General features: G+C 41.3%; 1 protein-coding gene across 1 annotated transcript; it reads left to right on the top strand.

Moving 5' to 3' along the window:
- Positions 1-1824: 1824 nt before the first annotated feature.
- On the top strand, positions 1825-16889 carry LOC134447914 (tripartite motif-containing protein 16-like). The gene is made up of 6 exons (XM_063197637.1): positions 1825-2509; positions 14448-14543; positions 14902-15135; positions 15382-15553; positions 16135-16191; positions 16360-16889. Exons 1-6 carry the CDS (start codon positions 1925-1927, stop codon positions 16887-16889), a joined length of 1674 nt encoding a protein of 557 aa, XP_063053707.1. The 5' UTR covers positions 1825-1924.
- Positions 16890-17143: the final 254 nt, after the last annotated feature.

Raw genomic sequence — 17143 nt, 5'->3', positions numbered from 1 at the left:
TTAATCTGACACACTTCCAAGGCTCATGCACTTGACACTGGGAAATGGTGTCTGTTTAAGAGGTTAGAGATTGTTCAATTCCAAAAGGAGGCGAGCTACCAAGGCTAACACCTACAGGTAGGCCTACAGCACGAGGACATAAGACATCTGTGTCCTTAGCAATCTGTTGGAACCATATACAGTAGGTTGAGCATCAGACTAGAGGTGACCCCGCCCCCCTTTTCACGGCAATCTGTGGCAGCCATTATTTGTTGGTAGACCTGAGAAATGGAAATGAATGAAGGAGGCTCACCTCTGTCAAAAAAATGCTTAATAATGTGAAAATGTCCATCAACACACTGCACGGACAATAGTTGAAGTCTGTTGCTAAACATGGACATAATTCATATAATTTGTTTTTTAAATGTATTTTATCGACTCATTTGATTTAAGTAGATATTTAGCCTGACATTTCAAATCTTGTCTATGATTAATGTGTTACTTCATATTCAAACAGTTTTAGTCCATTTTTTGACAGGGTTGGGCGTGTTCTCCATTCACTTGCATTGACTGAAGGTGCCTACACTACCTACAGAAGATGGGAGGCGCCATGTGCCATTTCCCAGTGCTGTGGTGAATCGCTGTCACCTCTAGTCTAATGTTCTACCTCTATGTTGGGAACAGATAGTATAAAGAAGGGCATTGAGTGAAGCCACAGCATAGTCCCAGAGCCAAGTGGCTGTTTCTGATTCTGACAAAAGACAGAGGGGTGTCGCGCCAAAAACTCCAGTCCTTGTGGGTGCGTTGGTTCCAAAGCGATAATCCACAGAAGCAAAGAGTAGAACTCGCACACCAGCAGCCGATGCAATAATTGATTTATTGCTTTACATATGTACAAGTGATAAAGGTGCTACCCAAAAGTGCAAAACGTTTTCGGTCACCAGACCTTCCTCAGTGCACTTAGCACCTTGATCACTTGTACATATGTTAAGCAATAAATGAATTATTGTATGGGCTGCTGGTGTGCGAGTTCTACTCTTTGCTTCTGTGTTTCTGATTCTGAAAATTGTGAGGAATTCAAAAATACAAGTCTCACAAACTATTGTGTAAGTAGTAAAGTCGGGTACCTGATCATATTCAGTTTCCGATGAAATGCAAACCAAAACAAGTTGTGCTCAGCACAAGGAACCTCACCTCAGTAGCCCATTTTATTCCCCAATAGACATGCTTACAAGATGCAAGAGTTTATTGTCAATGTCAAAAAGGCAACGAAATTGTGTTTGGGGTGCAATAGCCTAGTTTTATAGTAAAGTGAATAAGAGGTAAAGTCACACCAGTGCTTGACCCCCCCCAGCCCCCCTCCATCCCTAAAGTGCAACAAGATAAAGTGCATAATGCTCAACAACATACACCCACCGACCCCCCCCACCCCCCAACCACACACTCACACACAATCACGCACACACACACAAATGTCCTAAGGATAGAGATGGATAATATTTTGGGCAGTAGGCCTAATGTTCCTCAGCAGTCCTGCAAATTCAAAAGTCTAATGGCCTGGTGGTAAAAGCTGTTGGCCAGTCTTTTAGTCCGTCTTTAGTACTTTTAGTCATTTTACAGTAATGAGTCATGTCATGACTACATTACAAGGTGCAATGTTGAGTTAGGTCTCTTGTCCAAGCCCGCTTAGGATTCAAATGAGCGACCATTGATTTCAAAACAACACACATAAAACACACATCAAAAACAGCAGGGGGCAGCATTACTCCACTTTTGAACACGTAGGCCTACCTGGCTCTAGGCTACACGTGCGACGTACGTGCCCTCCAAGAGGCGGTTCAGAGATGCAGATGGTGAAACTTGGGTGATTGTTGCCGCCACTTCCCCACGAATCATCCACCGTACAGGATTTGGAGTGGACGTCTTCTGGAGCAGTCGAGGGAAAATGACAGAAGCGACGTCAAGTAAACAAGATCTTTTTACGTGTTCTATTTGCTTGGATCTTCTGAATGATCCAGTGACTCTCAACTGTGGACACAATTACTGTTCGGGCTGCATTAACGGCTGTTGGGATCAGGAAGATCAGAAGGGAGTCTACAGTAGCTGTCCCCAGTGTAGACAGACATTCACTACGAGACCAAATCTGAACAAAAATAATGTTATTGCCGAACTTGTGGAAGAAATGAGGAGGTCTAGACCTGCAACTCAGTCTGGGGATCCTGCGGACGATGGAGATGTGGAGTGTGATATTTGCTCCGGGAGAAAACTCAAGGCTGTGAAGTCCTGTCTGGATTGTGTGCTGTCATATTGTGAAACTCACTTTGAAGCTCACAATGAACTTCACCCGCGCAGAAGTCACACAGTAATCGGCGCCACTGATCAGCTAGAGGAAATGATTTGCTCTCGTCATAAGAAAGCTCTTGACATATTTTGTCGCACTGATCAGAGTTGTATCTGTTATTTTTGCCTGATGGAGGAGCATAAAGCCCATGACACTGTCTCTGCTGCAACAGAGTGGATCAATAAAAAGGTAAGACCTGCAACAGTAAAGCCTTAGCCTATAGTAGGGTCGTAGGCATGTGCAATTTTTCTAAGTCATTTCAAATTGGTGTTAAAGTTTGGTTTTCACTTCCAAGTTGAAGTTTAGGGAACAATTTGGGTCAGAGTGTCAAACACACAGATAACAAAATGGCCTGCAGGGGACTGCTATAACTTTTTATTAGTTTAACCAAATTTAACATATGAGGTATGCATGGATTCAGCATTAAGAGGAGGAGCTGGTGAGCTAAGTATTTGGTTACCGGATTAAAGACACACTATGTCATAAACACACTTTTAGCCCATGGGCAGCAAAATTCAGGGTTTTTTTTTAAGATAAAGGGTGGAAAAGCCCTCCAAGTTGCAATGAAACATAATTTATTGTTACAAGTTATTGTAAATAAAGGCTGGGATATCATTCAACTTGATTTGTTCAGAATATCCCTGAAGCACAAAGATACCCAGGATACCTATACGCAAATATGGCTGCATAAAGCCTATGTGATATTTAGGACCCAACTTGCAACTTTGAGTTTATGAATTTAGGATCATGAGTATCAACTTGTTTCAATCAAGCCATATTCTATTCACACATAAATCACAAAAGAACGTTATATCTGGAAGAAAATAAATCAATAATAATAATAATAATAATAAGACTGCATTTCCGGAGAGACAATATGCTTGCGGCTTATGCACACACACACAGAGCTGTTGTATACACACACAGAAACACGAGGGAAAGAGATAGAGGTCTGAGTGTGTGTGTGTGTGTGTGTGTGTGTTTGTCTCTCTGTGCGAGAGAGAGAGAGAGAGAGAGAGAGATGTGTGTGTGCAGGGCCGGTTTTTAGCCTAGGCCGGCTAGGCGGTCGCCTAGAGCGCCATGTGAAGGAGGAGCGCCGAAATGGCGCTCTCCTATGCGTAATTTTGCGATATGAAGTTTTTTTTATGAAGTCGCAATCAACAAAGAGTGGCGAAAGCGCTCCTCACAGCAAAGCGCCCCTCAGCCAATAGTAATACCAAAGATTTTCTGTTCTAAAAAGATAGCCAGCTGGTGACGTCAACAATAGGATGGAATGTTTCACCAACCAAGTACTTCTGGTCTCCTAAAAAGGTGTGGCCAAACTGTCAATCATCGAACACCAGCGCAGAATCAACCAATCACGTTTCCTAAATTCATTTGCTCCGCTGGCGCTGGGAGAACTCCGGTCAGAGAAACAGCCAGGCAACGTTTAACAGCAGCATCACGCACAATTTTACAAAACCGGCTGCCCTGGGCAACTTAATATGATAACTTTATTGCCGTGGTCTCTGCACTCAAAATGCTTTTGATATTTTAGATGGCATAGACGTGAGAAATACAGCCACTGTGAAAAAAATCAAGTGCCTGCAGACAGAGCCACCTGATTCATGCAGTTGAGCGACATGACACGACGGCACAATGATCAAAACTTGTGTGGCTGGCTTAGGGTTTTTTTTTGGAAGTCCAACCAAATTATTTAAATTCACTATGAAAGACGTGCTTGAGTTTAGACATGACCTCGTGTATAATTTTAAATTTAATTTAATCAAGTTCATGCAATTGTGGTCATGACTTCGTATGAAATAGGCCTATTGTGCTACACAACTAGGCCTACACGGAAGTTTTTTTTGTGTTCATATCGTGCTTGGAAAGGAGAGGATCTTAACGGGACACTGAAGTCTGCACTGGAGACAGAGCCTACATGTAGGCTGATGCAGAAGCATGACGTGCTTCAGATAGCCTAAACAGAAAAGTATTTAAATCCATGATGTCTCAGTGCGTAATGTAGCCTAACCATATTCACCTACAATCCTCAGCTGTCAATATTCCCGTCTATGGCATTGTTTTAGACACATGTGTGCGCTCATATCGTGCCTTCAGAGGATCCAAGTTCACGGAACTGTACCGAATTTTGACTAAAACATTGCGCTGCACATGCATGACTAAAGCTCGCTCAATAGCCTGATAAAAAAAACCGAGAATAGGCCTATCCAGAGAGCGCAGGCTATGCAGTGCCAAACTCGAACATTTGGAGAGAACCTACAGCTATCAAACTCGTATCCTGTGCATCCCGTTAGTGCATCGTTGAGCCTATCCTCTATTTTCTCATGTCAAGATTCACGGTTTTTAATCCAATATTTTTGTTCTTTCTGCTGCGCTGAAGGTGAAGGTTTTGGCTCTTGCGTCTGTTAACTTAGGCTATCGTCTCGAAGGACATCTTGGAGGCTGCTGGTGTGGCTCAGTTGCAGAAGTAGTAGCCTAGTTCAGATACACCGCGGTGTTCCGTGTGGTGCGTCTCCAGTTGAATAACTTAGAAGGTGAGAAAGTGGATCGCACTTCTGGTTCTTCTTTTCATCTTTTTATTTTTTACATAGCAGCAGAAGTGGAGACACTGACGAAGGCAGCAGCCAAAACGTTTGTCTACACTCTTGCTGCTATGTAAAAAAATGAAAAGAAGAAAAGAAGAACCCGAGTGCGATCCACTTTCTCACCTTTATTCAACTGGAGACGCACCACAGGGAAGAGCGCAGTGTATCTGAACTAGCCTACTAATACAATATTTGCGAAATTAATAGGCTAATGTCCGAGTTAACCAGCCATCTCCGCTAACTTTTGCCCTGCCTGGCGCAACCTGCATTTCGTTTAACAGTTGACTGGATGAGATGATGCTGAAGTGTCATGCAACACAGACTGCTGCAAAGAGTAGCCTATTGAATAAAGTCTATAATAGGCTCATTTAACCTGAAGCAGTAGCCTAACGTAGGCTATGCATTTGCCACCCAACTGTTGTCATTTATTTGCAGTCATGGTATTGTGTCTCACTAGATTTAGGCTATAAACCCGTGGTCAGACTGGGGAGCGGCGAAAACTACTTATGGACAGCACTGAAACTGAAACGTGCAGAAATGAACATCAAGCTTTTAATAATTTGCCGAAATTAGGCTACTATTTCACAACAGACGTGCAAAGTAGACGTGAACTAGGGCCTGCGATGTAACAACAACATAACACAAATAAACGTCAATTAATGCCGTGCTCCTTATCAACCGCTCCTGTTTTCACGCAAAGCAAATATTCTGCACCGCTTGTCAATCATTCTTGGCATTCCATGGCAGTGGCCCGCACTAGATGGGACACACGTCAAACAAAGTCGATTTTCTCTGTGAAAAATTAATTCTGAGATGTAATTTAAATTTTCAGAATGTAAAGAAGGCATGTGGCTCGCAAGATATACAATTTTTAAATCCATCGCTCCGCCCATGAATTAAGGCATTGGTCGTATCCGTGGAAAAGTCAGATTCGCCCATAGGCGCCCATTATGAAAGTCTCCTATCAGGTCTCCTAAAGGGGCGTGGCCGACGTCATAAGTGAAACAGGAAGGAACGTCGAGTTGGCCGTCTCTGCATTAAGAACGTCTCTGGTAATATCTCTTCCAACTGTCTCTGGGAAGTCTGTGAACCAATAAACAGACAGTTCTGAGAAAGGGGGGGGGCCGAGTGACAGCCTGCGATCTATTTTGAATTTGGAGACTCACTCGAGAGACAGAGGGGGCAAGCGCAAACAGTAGTGCTGCTCTGCTGGATGGAGATTATTATGTTCTCATTAAACCACTCATTGCATGATGCAGGAGTTTCAGAGGGTGTTTTGGAACAATGTGATTTAATCAGCAACCGTTTGTGATTATGGGAAGCCTAATAGTTATGAGGTTACTATTTGTAATTAGAGAGAAAAAGAGCTTTGTTTTTGATCAGAGAAATCGCTAGTTAGCATGCTAACATTAGCCAAGTATGCCAAGCAATGAAATCCAGTAAAGTAGGCTAGCTGTTAGTAGCCTACTCACTACTCACTAACACCCACCTGATATCATAATACTTGCTTATAGTCAGGTTCATTACGTTTGGATCTGAACCTTTCGCTGGATTTTTATGGGGATTTGGAAAACTATACATTTTTGAAAAGTATATTGTATAAGCAATCAGAAAAACCATGTTTCCATTTGCACAAATGTCTGCATGGCGGCCATCTTGGATTTGTCAAAATGGCTTCCGAAAAACCATAATTTTGCAATCTCTCAGCTTCTGAATGAGCTAAAACATTGATTCAAACTGCTAAACCTACATTTTCAGGGTCACTGAATCTACTGGTGGTAGTTTTAATGTTCTCAGACAGTTTCATACCATGCTAATTTATTTGAACTGGTGATTTACTGTATAGTATCTACAAGTAGATGCATGTCTGTCAAGCCCACCATACAAAACATCCCAGCTAGAATGTGCAAAACAGTTTACGTGTCCAGCATTGTGCTGTATATATCCAGGCTTGCTTGTGCAAAGCTCATACCAGCTACATTGTATCCAGTAAACAGGAGCAGTGCCATGTAGTGAATATATTGAATGTCAACAGGTGTTAAATTTTTGCCTTTTGCCTTTTGCCTTCCTTCATCATGCATGTATTTTCTGTATGATGATCCTGGAATCTGACTGCAAGACACAGTTACAAATCAAGTAATAAATTGGTGTTATTAATATTGTTAATGCACATACTGTCATTAACTGGTGTTGGCGATGGTGGTGGAGTGTAACGGTGAGGGTTCTGTTTGCTGTTTGTTCTGGTTATAATCATGGGTGAAGAGCATCGAGGTGAACAAGAGGCATTATCAAGCATTATGAGCTCATTAACTGGAAGCTGTGTGTTTTATGCCAGTCTGACGATGCCAAAAGGTGGTTCTGGTCCAGAATCCAAGATTAGATGCCGATGGACATGTACTGGAAGTAGTTCAAGAGGGGGCCAGTCTGAGTGATGAGGGCTATGTTAAAATCAAAAGACGACTGCAGAACTGCACTAGACAGGCCACAACCTCCCATAGCGCATTCAGGCCGACTGAGAACCGTGCTGGAGCCCGTTCCAGCACTTAATCGCGAACCGACCGTCGTGTTCATGCCACATATATTTGCGTTCGCCAACCGGAAAATTGGTTCGCAATGCGAACCGCAAAACACTAGGTTTTTTTCTGCGAACCCTGACGACAGCGTGGCCATCAGCAGGTTCATCCGGGTAACACAGTCACATTTGGAAATAGTTCAGAGCCTGGTATGAACACCGGCGGTTCGCAGATAAGCACTTTCGTGCCAAAAGTAACTGGTGCGGGCACCGACACTGGCTCCGTTCTGGTCAGCCTGAAAGCCATACCAGTGTTGCAGCACCTTCTGCACTGCTTCTAGGCAGGCCAAGAGAAATGTAAATATTGTTTCTGATCTCAAAAAAAATCGGGAACTCCACTCACTTGGTCGGACAACAGTCAACCAGTAGCAAACCTAAGGAGGCAGATCAACCATGCCGTTTGGGAAATGTTAATTGTTATGGACTTGGTCATGACTGAAAAATGACTGACCCAGGCACCTCAGCATCTGATTCTTCTCCACTATCCTCAAGATTTCATACAAGTTCACTCGTTAAGAAACCATGCTTCTTCTACCAAAAGGACGATAGTGAACTGCTTTATCAGGTCAAAACTGAAAATGGCAGTAAAACTCTAAAGGCTGCTGTAAAGTCCCAGAATCCCACCCTGAAAACAAGAATGACCACCAGCATCTCAGCAGATGATGCACATTCAATTGCTGTCCAATATCACAAAGATTGCATTCAGTAGAAAGTGGCTGAAAAAGAGAATCCTCACAGTCTTGCCATAACTGAAATCTGTCTTTTCTAAATGACCTAAAGAAGTCAAAAGTCCCTACAATCCAGAAGCATGTGAAGAAGACATGGTTCATGCTGCAATGACAACTGATGAATATGATAACATGAAAGCAATTTACAAAGCAGCACAGGTGACAAGGACAAACATTGCAACCTTCACCAAGACAGGCCAGGGAACAGATGCCATACAAGTATCCAGCAACAATGATGTCCCAGCTGAATTGTACAGACTAGCAAGGGTGTGTCTCTCTTTCGGCCACTTTCTACTGAATGCAAGTTCATGATTCTCCAAGGCTTCTGAATCAAGCATGTTGACATACATTTTTTTCAATGATGTCCATGCTTTGTTTTGTGTTTCCACATCAATACGGTTGATCAGCTCAAGCAGACATGTTAACGTCAAGGCTTCTTTGAGAGTTGTATTTCTGTCAGGCCTGAGTCTCGCTGTACATGACACATGTTTTGTCCCACAATCTTTGTGATATCATACATCAATTGCATGTGCATCATCTGCTGAGATGCGGGTGTTCAGTCTAGTTTTGAGTGTGAGATTCTGGGACTGTTCCAAAGGAGCCTTTGGAGATTTTCCGGCATTTGCAGTTCTGACCAGATAAAGTAGTTCACCATCAGCCTTTTGGCAGATGGAGCTTTGTTTCTTGATGAGTGGAGTGGAGAAGAATTAGATGTTGAGGGGCCTGGGTCATCCATTTCTGTTCATCCTCTCTTCTTGCCACGCTTCTTGGCTGTGCACCGTCCTGTAGAAATGATGTGCATGTTGGTTGCTTGCATGCTGTATTTGAACCTTGTTGGTTGCACCTGAGTGACAGGAGAGATGCTAGACTGCTTTCTGTGTCCCTGGTGTCTCAGCTGTGCAGTTCTGCAGTCGTCTTTGGATTTAACATGGTCCCAATCACTCAGACTGACCCTCTCTTGAACTACTTCTCGTACATGTCCATTAGTGTCTAATCTTGGATTCTGGACCAGAACCACCGTCTTGGCATCATCAGACTGGCATAGAATACACAGCTTCCAGTTAATGCGTTCATGGGCTTGACATGTCTCTTGTTCACCTCGATGTTCTTCACCCATGAAAATAACCAGAACAAACAGCAAACAGAACCCTCACTGTTACACTAAAGCACACTCACCAACACCAGTTAATGACATGCTCATATGTGCATTAATAATATTAATAACACCAATTGATTTGTCACTCTGTCTTGCAGTCAGTTTCCAGTATTATCATACAGAAAATGCATGCATGCTGAAGGATTCCCCCAAATGAAAAAATTGAACACCTGTTGACACTCAAAACATTCACTATGTGGCGCTGCTCCTGTATACTGGATACAATGTAGCTGTGAGATTTGCACAGGCAAGCCTGTAAATGTACAGCAAAATGGTGGACATGTAAACTGTACCAGTTTTGCACATTCAAGCTAGGATGTTTTAAATGGTGGGCCATCTACTCATAAATACTATAAATCAATAGTTCAAATAAATTGGTGTGGTAACAAAATGTCTGACAACAATAAAACTAACACCATTAGATTCAGTGACCCTGAAAATGTTGGTTAAGCAGTTAAAATCAATGTTCTAACTTATTCAGAAGCTGAGAAATGACAAAATATAGGTTTTTCGGACGCCATTTTGAAAAATCCAAGATGGCCGCCACCTGTGCAAATGGAAACATTGTTTTTCTGATTGCTTATACTATCTACTTTTCAAAAATGTATAGTTTTCCAAATCCCCATAAAAATCCAGCAAAAATACATAATGAACTTGACTATTAGGTTGACAAGCAATGTAAAGTAAGACTGGTGCACTGTTTAAAACAATTTTAGCTGCCATATCTCCTTCCATCCACATGAATTACCTGCTTGTTGTAAGCTTAAAAAAACATTAATTTCCAGACCAGAATGACATAGCCTACATTAATCATGTAACAGAACCATGCACAGCAGACAAGTGAGGCTATTTACTATATTTTGTATATTATGAAATTCAATAGCGTGACAGCTCTTCTCCCTTTCTCTCACCCTGTCCCTCCAAACACATAGATAGCCCCCTTCTCATTCTCCTACTCACAAATGCACCACTATTTCCAGTCCAGAAATGAAATTGGTTTGGAAGACAGCACAAATGTGAAGCTTATTAAAATTGTTATGCTGCCATGCTTTGTGATGCTGTAGATAGTGTAGATCAATGCAGACCTCCTTGGTAGGCTTATTGTCTACACATGCATTTTACATGCAAATGTAGGCCTACTGTATCACTCTCCTGGCATTTCAATTTCACGTTACAATTCAAACACATTGATAACCTCCCTCTCATCTGGGGTTGGGGGCCCCACCACCATCACATCCAACACACCACACAGTGAAGCTACTTTCATGCGACTCAATCTGATGTGTTGGTTGCCTGTCAAAAAGAACCACAAATCCATTTGATGAAAAACGGTTATTGTTCTTGATGCTATTTAGTTAAGCTTACTAAGGATATTAGTCTTGTGTTCTGTAAGGTATAAGAAAGATTTTTTTTTTCTTTCAAAGGTGGGGGGGGGGGCGCCAGAACTCAAACTCGCCTAGGGCACCAAATAAGCCAGAACCGGCCCTGTGTGTGTGTGTGTGTGTGTGTGTGTGTGTGTGTGTGTGTGTGTGTGTGTGTGTGTGTGTGTGTGTGTGTGTGTGTGTGTGTGTGTGTGTGGAGATGCTTCAGGTGCCTTTCAGCAATGGGTGGGTAGGGAGAGGTAAGGGTGGGTTTCGAACCTGCAACCCTCTGACAGACCAACACCCTACCCAGTAGGCCACTGCCACCTACTGTATAGAGTGGCCACAGCAGCATATTAGGCCATGGTTGCCCAGGTGACAGCAGATGTCTAAAGTTCTACAAGGCTGCGTGTGTGTGTGTGTGTGTGTGTGTGTGTGTGTGTGTGTGTGTGTGTGTGTGTGTGTGTGTGTGTGTGTGTGTGTGTGTGTGTGTGTGTGAATGAAGATTCGGTGACAGTTTGGCAGTCAATAGCTGAGTAATATGTGAAGCCTTATTTTTATCTCTAAAAGTTTTGCAAGTTGTCAGATGATATTGAAACACAAATGGCACAACCCTGCTCTTCATGTCAAAGCTGAGATCACTTTTCTAGGCCAAATGGTTCAGTCAAAAAATGGACATATTCAGGCCTATGCGCTGAGCTGTTCACACATTTTTTTGTAAGTGAATGGGGTCACATCATAGGGATTTTAAAACTGCTGTCTTTGAAACATTTTTAAGAGTTGGCTTATGATCTTCACACAGTTTGTATTCAGACCCAAGACCTCTCTGACAATGCCTTTACCTAGTTGATACCTAGTTAAAAACCCCAGGACAGGTCACCTCTCACTCTAACTGCCACAGTTTGTGACATCATCATCTTGACCATTCTACTATTCATTTCAATGAGGGGGGAAACAGAGAAAACTGAGGAAAAACAAGTCTGGTGAACGAATGAAAGGGGGTAGGCCAGCGAAAAATACACCACCCTGAGCCCTTGTCGAGCCGTTCGTTTTGGCACTCGAACCGTGTCTCTATCTCGAACGCTGCAACGATTCAAAGCCGCCATACTAATGAATGGCGATTCCCATATGCCGAGGTGAATGGAAAAATGTAGAATAACAATAAACTGTTGATGAACAATTACTTTGCTTTCCCGCAAGCATACTAAATAAACTGTTGGAGAACAATTGCTGGGGGCAAGCAGAGGCCTTTGGCAAGCATACTAAATAATACTATAGGACTATTTCATACATGGTAGACACAATCATCTGCTCTGGGAACTGTTCATTTGTTACCAGCGTAGTTGACAGGAATGAAAACCAGCGTAGTTGCCAGAAATGCCTGCCAATCTGGTAACAAATGAACAGTTCCCAGATTTGGACTACACTACCAAAGATGCAGTTGCCAAAGATGTATTCCAACTAGAAGTGAAGTGCAGCTGTACTAGTACTTGTACAAATAGACCTGCCAGATCTCGGTGCAAGTGCATGAAGGCAGAGTTAAAGTGCACACGTCTGTGCAAATGCACATGCAATTTCTAAGACTAACCACTGACTGTTTTTGCATCTGTTCTCTGTCATAGTTATTGTAGAGTGGATTATTGGAATAAATGTTAGCCCTATGGTCTTCTGTTTGCTTTTTGAATTTAGGAAAAAAATTATGTTCCCCATAGTATTTATCATCATCATCATCATCATCATCATCATCATCATCGTCATCATCATCATTATTATAATTATTATAATTATTATTATTGATTTAATTTCTTCCAGATATAAAGTGTTTAAGTTGTGAATAAAATGATGGCTTGATTGAAAAAAAGCTGGTACTCATGATCCTAAATTCATAAACTCAAAGTTGCAAGTTGGGTGCTAAATATCACATAGGCTTTATGCAGCCATATTTGTGTATAGGTATCCTAAGTATCTGTGTGCTTCAGGGATATTCTGAACAAATCAAGTTAAGTGATAACCCAGGCTTTATTTACAATAACTTGTAACAATAAATTATGTTCCATTGCAACTTTGAGGGCATTTCCACCCTTTATCTTAAAAAATCCCGGATTTAGCTGTCCATGGGCTAAAAGTGTGTTTATTACATAGTGTGTCTTTAATCTGGTAACCAACTATTCAGCCCACCGGTTTCTCCTCTTCATGCTGAATCCATGCATACCTCATATGTTAAATTTGGTTTAACTAATCAAAAGTTATAGCAGTTACAGTTTTTCTCGATTGGTTTGGCTAATTTCTCGAAACTGAGATGACATTCTCAAAATAACACGGACAAATCCCTAAACCAACTTGCAATTTCCCAAAACAGAATGGCATTTTTCATTGCTTTCATCAAATATCAAATGCTTTGTACATGTCTCAAATGTTTAGTACATCTGTGCAGATGGATATGCACAAGTACCCTACAGTTGACACATTTAGCATACATTTAGCACATTTTCCAAATAAATTCATCTTGCTTATCTAAACGAATTAGACAATTCTCAGTGTAATGGTTGCCCTCTCCAAAACATGTCAGCATGATTTCATTGTGTAAGTCATCATATGCAAAGTAGTCTACACAATTGTCAAAACAGTCAAGGACATAATATTTGGAGAATGTCATCAAACAGTAAATTCATGACAGTGTTCAACAGGCCAGATGATATTGTAACTTTACTAGTTTGTAGAAAATAATTTTACAACCATGTAAACTACAGTTTCCTCTGTTATTTGGCTAATTTCTTGACATTTTTTCAAACGACATTCTGTTTTGAACAATTGTTAGTTGCTTTGGGATTTGTCCATGTTATTTTGAGAATGTTATCTCTGTTTTGAGAAATGAGCCAAACCAATGAGAAACCTGTAATATATGGGCATTATTTTATGTATGTGAAATAACAGTAAAGAAAGCTACTGATAAATATCCTTGGTAAATTGTCTGTGTTGTCAAACTTCAATGGTTTCACTCACTTTTTCATTTTTTTTACATAGTCGAAATCTGTTAGCTGCACGTAGACAAAACATCTAACCATTTTGACTGGCAGTGCTTACACAATGGCAAAGAGACAATGTATTTTGGGGGTACTGATGATATATGTGGGGAAGGAATTTAGTTTCGACACACGGGTAAACTGTTTTTGGAGAGATATGAGCAAGTGATGAGGATCCATGTAGTTATGTTGAACCACCCAGGTTATCTTTGACAGAAGGACTAAATGAATGAAAATGAGCCAAAGCAATTGAGAAGGATCTATGCCATTTTGATGATACTGACTATTTATGTGGGAGAAGGTTTAGTGCTGATGCAAGAATGAGCTGTTTTGGGAGGTATATGACATTTTGCTAGTTATCTGAACTGTTGTGCAGAAGTGTAAGAATGTTTGGCCAAATGACCCAATTGTTATAAGAATGTCATCTCAGTTTCAAGAAATTAGCCAAACCAATCGAGAAAAACTGTAATATATTTTAGAGCGCCCCCGCAGGCCATTTTGTTATCTGTGTGTTTGACACTCGAACTCAAATTGTTCTATAGACCCTAAACTTCAACTTGGAAGTGAAAACCAAACTTTAACACCAATTTGAAATGACTGAGCCTATTACGATTCACGAGAATTTCGAGAGAATTACGAGAATTTCATTTTGCTCTTAACTGTATTTCAACATAAACGGTTGTGAATTTATCTTATCAGGAAGGATTGGGCGAGATCCAGATGAGATTCCAGCAGACAATCCAGAAGAAAGAGAAGGAGGTTCAGGAGCTGAGGAGAGCAGTTGAGACTCTGAAGGTGAGGAGTCAACCAAGGCAAGGCCAGACAGTATTATTTAAAAACAGCATTTATATATCAAGTAGAGAAAAGGTGATTGAGGATCAAAGAACACCAGTTATAAAATATACATATAATGAAATACAACATTTGGTAAATAATATTAATGGAACCAAAATCATCATCTGAGAAATAGCAACCCATGAAGTAGATGGCATTTGGTCTGCACTGTTCAGAATCGCAATGTGGTAAACAGATGTGGGAAGAGTTTTATTCACATTCTGTATGCATACATCTATAATGCAACAAAATGGACCATAAAGACCACTTGATGAAACCACATACACATTTTCTGACCCTTCTTTGTGTCTCCTGGTAGACTTCAGCACAGTCTGCAGTGGAACACAGTGACTTGATGTTTGATGACATCATTCGCTCTGTTGAGAGAAGGCGCTCTGAGGTAACTGAGCTGATCAGAGCTCAGGAGAAGGCTGAGGTTAGTCGGGCTGAAGGACTCCTGGAACAACTGGAGCAGGAGATCTCTGAGCTGAAGAAGAGAGTTGCTGAGATGGAGCAGCTTTCACACACACAGGACCCCATACATTTCCTCAAGGTGACTGGATTAATTGTGGAAGGATCAATATTCCAACATTAATGTTTCCTGACTTGACTCATTCAGTGATGCTGGTTTTGTATAACACCATAGCCTTCACATGTACACACAATACTGTTTGAACACACTTTTATTTTCCTTCATTGACTTTCAGTGTCATTTACTTTGTTCCACATATTGTAACCGTGTGTGTGTGTGTGTGTGTGTGTGTGTGTGTGTGTGTGTGTGTGTGTGTTTTCTATACAGAATGTAGGGTCCATCTCTGATATTCCTGACAGTATAATTCCAACCAGCCTGACTGTCAACTCCATCCTTTCCTTTGAGTCGGTGAAAACATCTCTCTCTGAACTGAAGTCGCAGCTGGAGGAGAAATTAGACTCAATCTTCAAGCAGGAATTACTCACAGTATCTGCAGCAGGTTGGACTTGTCATTGATTCAGTCTGATGTTGTTGGAATCATCTATTTAACTTCCCAGATTTACATCTCCATGTGTGACAAGTCACAGGTGGAGAATACGCATAAGAAAGGCAGACTGAATTTCAGATTTCCCCACAGATTTGTTTTATTTTGACAAAACTAAGCATGAGTACCGTACAAATTTGGCAGATACAGTAAGCACTGTGATGCATGTACTGATTCCATTAGCTCACTAATACAAATTGCTGAGAGACCTGCAGACTTTCTTTATTATTATTATTACTATTATTATTGCTGTTGTTGTTATTAATAATAATAATAATAATAATAATAATAATAATAATAGTAGTAGTAAGATATTCTGAACACACAGCTATTGCCCTGATGTACAGTAGATGTGGGATGTAGATGTCCAAAAAGATTTCTGAAGCTGAGAAGTCATAGTAGTCCTTCTTAATTTAATTGTGATTACTGTGATATTTAATGATGATTATTAGTAGTTATAGCAGAGAGAGTAGATAATACTAGAATACTAGAATCTCTGGTTATAGTGGCCGCTAAAGTCGTACTTTCTGTTGCAGTGTCTGGAGTACAGGCTGTTGTTACTGAACCAGTGACCAGAGAGGACTTCTTGCAGTGTAAGGAATCACACACACACACACACACACACACACACACACACACACACACACACACACACACACACACACAAGCGCGCGCGCACGCGCATACGCACGCACACACAAACACTCAAACCTGATCTGTACATATAACTTTCATCATATATATTTTTTCTCTTCCATTAGATTACTGCAATTTCAACCTGGATCCAAACACTGCAAACAGATACCTCCATCTGTCTGAGGGGAACAGGAGGGTGGAGAGGAGAGCTGAGGCCCCCCAGTCATATCCAGATCATCCAGAGAGATTTGATGATGATTGGCGGCAGGTGCTGTGTAGAGAGGGTGTTTCTGGACGCTGCTACTGGGAAGTTGAGTGGAGTGGTGAGACGTGGGTTAATGTATCAGTATCATATAAAACCATCAGCAGGAAAGGAAAACAAGATGATTGCTGGTTTGGAGAAAATAATCAGTCCTGGAGACTATCTGTCAAGCCCAGAGAGACATGGTTTGTCCACAATAAAGACCCCACTAAACTCCCTCTAGTGGCCAGCTCCAGAGTAGGAGTGTATGTGGACCACAGGGCAGGGACTCTGGCCTTCTACAGCATCTCTGACACCATGATGACACTCCTGCACAAAGTCCAGACCACATTCTCTCACACTCTCTACCCAGGGTTTGGGTTATACAATGGATCATCAGTGAAGCTCTTGTGACTCACATGCATGTAGCACATCTGGACTCTGTGGATCCATGTGTGTTATTACATGCAGGTGACATGACATCTGCAGGTCATATGCAGGTGACATAGCAACATTTTGATCATGATACTTTTTTTCTTGTATGAACAAGTTGGATTTGCATCATTCATAGATATATTACATGTTTACATTTAAATAGTCTTTAATTGACAACTTAATTGAATTCACACACACACACACACACACACACACACACACACACACACACA

This window comes from Engraulis encrasicolus, chromosome 1, assembly GCF_034702125.1.
Source record: "Engraulis encrasicolus isolate BLACKSEA-1 chromosome 1, IST_EnEncr_1.0, whole genome shotgun sequence".
NCBI lineage: Eukaryota > Metazoa > Chordata > Actinopteri > Clupeiformes > Engraulidae > Engraulis > Engraulis encrasicolus.
The sequence above is the reverse complement of the archived record's forward strand: the minus strand, read 5'-3'. Positions and strand labels throughout refer to the sequence as shown.

Coding starts and splice junctions, on each gene's coding strand:
- LOC134447914 (XM_063197637.1), top strand. CDS start 1,925: ATGACAGAAGCGACGTCAAGTAAACAAGATCTTTTTACGTGTTCTATT. Junction 2,510..14,447: donor CAGAGTGGATCAATAAAAAG/GTAAGACCTGCA, acceptor TTATCTTATCAG/GAAGGATTGGGCGAGATCCA. Junction 15,136..15,381: donor ACCCCATACATTTCCTCAAG/GTGACTGGATTA, acceptor TTTTCTATACAG/AATGTAGGGTCCATCTCTGA.